The 6,000-nt window shown below is 41.9% G+C and overlaps 1 protein-coding gene across 1 annotated transcript in view; it reads right to left on the bottom strand.

Moving 5' to 3' along the window:
- Nucleotides 1-1,229: 1,229 nt before the first annotated feature.
- Nucleotides 1,230-6,000, bottom strand: part of LOC137095565 (tektin-4-like) — a 63,141-nt gene continuing 58,370 nt past the window's right edge. The window contains exon 7 of the mRNA XM_067462349.1: nucleotides 1,230-1,454. Within this exon, the coding sequence (XP_067318450.1) occupies nucleotides 1,230-1,454 (225 nt within the window). The remainder of the gene's footprint in view (nucleotides 1,455-6,000) is intronic.

The following is a 6,000-nucleotide window of genomic DNA, read 5'->3' as shown; positions in this document are numbered from 1 at the left end:
TCTCATCTCTCATTGATCTTCTTGTTAGCTGGACTATCACATCCCGATCAGTTTTGTTCTTTCTTGCATAGTTTGTATTAATTCTGTAGATTCTGTCCGTTTGTTCTTCCATGTACTGTTTGGTGCATTGAAGTAGTTCTGCGAGTGTTTCTGTTGCGATGTCCCTTATGTTCTCCTCCTTTTCTTCGTATACATTTCTCATTCTTATCTGATATTCCATCTCCTTTCGTTCTATATTTTCCTGTTTTGATTGTATTTTTTTGTGAAGTAATTCCAAGACTTCTATTTTGTCTTCAGTCTTGTCTTGTCTCTTCTCTTGCTCTTCTTTCTGTTTTTTCATTTCCTCTATCTCCTTCTTCATTTCTTCTGTGTCTTTCCTCATGGCACCCAGTTCAGCTCTGATCTCATTCTTTATTTCTGCCATCTGTTCCTGAGCCACCTGCTGGTACGCCTGTTGTTTTTCATTCATCGCTTTTAATTCTTGTTGGTATTCCTCTTGTTTCTCGCTCATCGTTTTTAATTCCTTGCCTATTAATTTGATCTCCTTTAGTAGTTCTCTCAAGCCTCCACCTTCACCTATAGATAATCTCCGTGGGGTGTTGGTTCCCTCCTTATTTGGTTCCTTGGGTAGATCTTTATTTGATTCCTTGTTCGGTTCTTTACTTGTTTCCTTATTTGCCTCTTTCACTTCTTTCACTTCTCTTCCATTCTTTGTTTTCCCTGTCGCCATTTCTTCCTTCAGTCTGGGTGATCCTGTTTGGAACAGGTTTAGGTTCTTAAGGTCAGCCCACATTTACTTTTTATTTTAAACTTTTATTTTACATTTATTTTAATGAAGCTATTTTGTATTTCTTTTATTATATTTTCTCTTTATAATTATTCTTATTATTTTGTTTATCTTATTTATTATGCGTTATATGCTTATATATATATCCTTGCCTTGCCTTTATTCGTTTCTCTCCGCTATGTGGGCTGTACCTTATTTTATTCTGTGCTATCCTGAGATTTCCTCATACACCCTCTGTTATTTATTTAATTGTTTAATTCTTTATTATATACCTGTTAGCTGCTCTCTTTCTCCTGACTTCGTCTCCTTCACTCCGTTTCCCCCTCGGGTTTGTGTCTCTTCCTCTCACTGAGCTCTTTCCACTCTTGTGTCCCTGGCGAGTAGTTTTGGTTATTTGGAGTTCAAGATCTCGTTTCCAATCCTGCGTTGTTTGAGTCCCCAGTCACTCTCGCTCCAGGTCGCGCGTTGTTTCAGCTCTCGCGGCACTTCTAGAGTCTTCCGGGATTTCTTTCCCCCGTCTCGCGGGAGCGCAGGGTCTTGCGATCCCTCGCAGATCTCGCGTGGTCTCGCGTCTTGTTGCCTCGTGTCTCTGGCGCTTGCGCAGTGTCTGCTGCTCCCGTAGACGCAACAATATTTCTTCAAGGTCAGCCGTTTTTTTCCTTATTCTCTGTAGAAGCTTATTAAGTATGTTCTATTTGTTGTTAAACAACCGGACGGTTAGTTTGTTAATTAGTATTTGTCCAATAGTATTTGTTCAATATCAAACTTCCTTCAGTTCTGTACGATTAAGACCAAAGTTCCCTCTTCAGGGGTTCTTTATACTCATTATCTTATCCGCTGTATTCGTAGTTACCCTTGTTAATTGGGTTATATCCACGTAACCAGTCCTTTCTTCTCTATTCCTTCCCGTTTCTAGGGGAGTTCTTCCCTCCTCGCCCGACACCTTTCGGGTTACTTACTTATTTTCGCAGGCTTTGGTCTCTTTAAAATAGCGCGTGGCCGGAGATATGGTGGGGTTATCCCCCAGATGCCTCGCCGCGACTCGCCGTACCTAGGGTCCCTTGCCGGGTCTATCTGGCGGCCCCCTCTTGAGGAGAGGGTCACCTTCTAGACCATCGGCGGGACCCCCGGTTTCGCAGTTCCCCCCTCTTCAATCCTCGGGTGGGAAGGGAGCCTGTGCTCTACCCAGTCGCCTGGTCGAGGCTGGCACACTAGCAGAGCTCTAAGGTGCCCGTCTCTCCGCCATGCTCGCGCACCGGAAGTCACCGGAAGTGCGATATCGTGGGTTCTGGATTGGATAAGACTAAAGAATGAGAAACAGTTGAATTTAGAAGGATTTGACCTTAGGAAAGGCTGGCATGCCTATGCCTGGTATGAGAAAAGAAATATAGAAAAAAAATTTGGCAACCACTTTATCAGAGCCGCGATCATAAAAGCATGGGAAAAGTATAAAAAAAGAATTTATAACAAAACCCCATTGTGGGTGTCCCCCCTTGAAGCGTGTCAACGAAGGGAGCTGGGCTGGACGAACTGGCCCTGCTATAAGGAAATACTGGGTAAAAAAGGCCAAGAGTTATACTTGAAGCCCCAAGATGAAATAAAAAGACTCTACCCTAATGTGAACTGGCTACAATACAGACAACTTAAGGAATACTTCACGATGGACAAAAAAATTGGATTCATGACAGAGGAAAATGGATGGGACAAAATCATTAGAACGGGAAAGAAAACAATATCAATAATCTACAAAAAGCTATTAGAGTGGAGCACGGAGGAGGAGAAAGTAAAGGAGTGCATGATAAAATGGGCCAAAAATTTTGGGAGATCTATAGGATTGGCGGAATGGGAGAACATCTGGATAAAGAAATTAAAATATACAAAAGCACAAGAATTAAAAGAAAATTGGTTCAAGCTATTTTATAGTTGGCATCTAACCCCACAAAAACTAGGAAAAATCTATAGACACCTAAACACTAAGTGTTGGAAATGCGGTGAGATCGAGGGCACTCATTATCACATGTGGTGGAACTGCAAAAAAGCGAAAATTTATTGGAGAGGAATTCAAGAAAGATTACAAGATATACTGAAAATAAAAATACCCCTATCACCAGAATTATTCCTTCTAGGGATTACAGATGAGAAAATAGACCGAAATTTGGACAAACTTATATTTCTGGCGGTAACAGCCGCAAGAATTTGTTATGCGAGGTACTGGAGAAAGGAGAAGATCCCAGAGGTCGAGGAATGGGAAATAAAACTCATGGAAGTGAAAAATATGGACAGGTTAGGATACCTAATAAAGAAAAACAAAGGATATTCAGAAAACGAAACAGACTGGTCACTAGTAGAAGAGTACTTTAAACAAAAATGACTTAGAACCAAAAGAAGGAGGAATAAAGATCCCACAACCAAAGAACAAGAATCTGAAAACCAAAAATAGACAATGTAGGAGGAATGAAAGAAAAGGCTGCCTCCCGCCAAAGACACCAGGAAGACAGACCGAAGGAGGAGGGGAACCTCATCTTGTGGTTCTCTTTTTTTTATTTTAAACACTCATATATCTTTTCTGCACTCCTGTTGCACCTCCTTTCTTTACCCGCACTTATCTATCCCCCCTTTGACTCCCAAGCCCCTCTCCCCCCAATACCCAACCCTACCTCATCTTCTCCCATTCTCCTTCCTCTGTACCTCTTTTCCCGGCTTGTTTTACTGCAATGATTTTTCTTTTTAATGTATGTATGGAAAATGTCAATAAAGATTTATATATATAAAAAAAAGATTAAAATACATATACGCTACTGAGCTCAGGGAAAATTGGATAAAAATGGCATTAAGGTGGTACTTAACGCCAAAAAAACTAGGGAAAATATATAACAATACAAGCTCGGTGTGCTGGAAGTGCAAGAAGAAGGAGGGTTCCTTCTTCCACTTATGGTGGACCTGTGAAAAAGCGAAAGACTACTGAAGGAAAATACAAAAAGAAATCCAAAATATGTTAAAAATAAAAAATACCAATGAAACCAGAGCTGTTCCTACTAGGAATGTATGATAACAATATAGAAAAATATTGTATTGTGTTTTGTGGCTTCGGCCCGTGTAAGCCGCATCGAGTCCTTCGGGAGATGCTAGCGGGGTACAAATAAAGTTAATAATAATAATAATAATAATAAAAAGATAAAAAAATAAAATACTATTTCTAGCACTTACAGCTGCAAGGATGTGCTATGCAAAAAAAGACAAACAGAGATACCAGAAGAAGAAGAATGGGTAATAAAGATGCTGGACATCAGCAACTTAGACAGACTGACCTTTTTATTACTGAAAAACAAAGAAACAGGAAGAAAAGAAACAGACTGGAAGGATGTCATCGAATATCTAAGGGAAAAGAAAAAAGAGACATTGATCTGAAAAAGTAGGGAAAAATGAAAATAATATTCAAAAAGAGAAGAAAAGAGGGGAAAGAACTAAGAGATTAGAAGGAAAATAAATAATTTTATTTTCTCCAGGAAAAGAAAGGACAGAAGATCCTCAGAAGACACCAGGAGGTCGAAATTGCTTTTGTTTTTGTTTTTTGTTTTGTTTTCTTTTGTTTTTCTTTTTTCTATTTTTTTTATTCTATTTCTCTTTGAACGATTACTAGCTTATTTTTTCCTTTTTTCCCTTTTATCTCTCTTTTTTCTTCTTTTTCTTCTCTTTTTCTTTATTTTACCTATATGCATATTTTAAGAAAAACTCTCAATAAAGATGATTTTTTAAAAAAAGAACCTGAGAGACGAAAAAATTACCGACCCATTTCCCTCCTGAACTATGATTATAAAATCTTTACGAGCATACTAGCAGAAAGATTTAAAAGACTCCTAAAAGGAAGAATAAAAGAAGATCAGAGAGGGTTCCTACCTAACAGACAAATGAGAGATAATGTAAGGATAATCCTAGACATCATAGAATTATATGAAAAGAATCCACAGAAAGATCTGGGACTACTATTTCTTGATGTCCTCGATGGACTGTCACCTTGTCGTGGTGAGGGGGCTTGCGTGTTCCGATGAACCTGTGGGCACAACAACTGGAGTCGTGCACTCCCAGGAGTGGCCGCGGGGGAGGTTCCAGACCAAGCACAGTCCGAAGACCCAAAGACCTCAACGGCGGAGCAGGCGGAGGATAACATGGCACATGTTACAACGGCTGCGAAGGCGGAAGAAGGCTGCAACAGACTGAGAAGCCACGGTCATTGTGTTAAACTACATCACCAGTGGAACCTCATCTGTGAAGACTGTGTGTTGTTCAGTTGTGCACTGACCTCCACACATTAAAAAAACCCACGCACAGGCGTCTTCCAAAGAAAATAAAAACCAAGCAACCAAAGTCCCATGGCGATCAGCGAGTGGCGACGGGGGCAGGACTGTGAAATCTGGAAGCCCCTAGTCACAGACTGGCACATGGGCGGTGGGTATGGACTCAGTCGTTCTACCTCAAGGTCCGAGGCAGTTGAGTAGTTCGGCAGCTGTATCCGCGACTGAGCAGCCCTTTTGAGGACCCACTCTGCTCACCCCACACGGGGAGGGGGCTAGAAAAGGTGCCCTAAACATAGTCTGCCTCACTTATCCCTGACTGGACTGCCGCGTCCAGTGGGGTCACCATCCTGCGGCCAAAAAAGAAAAATGAACTTCGGTACGTGGAACGTACGGACACTGATGGACAACAGCGGCAGTGAACGCCCCGAACGCAGAACTGCCATCATTGCAAGGGAGCTGGGACGCTTCAACATCGACATAGCAGCCCTTCAGGAGACCCGGAGAGCAGGAGAGGGACAGCTGAAGGAAGAAAAAGGAGGCTACACCTTCTTCTGGAAGGGACTGCCCGAAGAAGACCAAAGAATGCACGGAGTTGGCTTCGCTATAAGAAATGATCTGATGAAACATCTGTCCGAAGCACCCACTGGCATCAACGAACGACTCTCCACCCTCCGAATTGATCTTGCCAAAAACCAACGGGCAACCATCATAAGTGCCTATGCACCAACACTAGACGCTGATGAAGACATCAAGGAGAAATTCTACTGTCAGCTGGACACTGTCCTATCGGGGATACCTAAGGAGGACAAAATCATTCTCCTGGGGGACTTCAATGCAAGAGTCGGGCGAGACTTCGACCTGTGGCCAGGCACCATAGGAAAAGACGGGGTTGGAAACAGCAACTCGAATGGCATCCTG

This window comes from Anolis sagrei, chromosome Y, assembly GCF_037176765.1.
Source record: "Anolis sagrei isolate rAnoSag1 chromosome Y, rAnoSag1.mat, whole genome shotgun sequence".
NCBI lineage: Eukaryota > Metazoa > Chordata > Lepidosauria > Squamata > Dactyloidae > Anolis > Anolis sagrei.
Note: the sequence above shows the minus strand (reverse complement) of the source record. Positions and strands in the feature narration are given on the sequence as shown.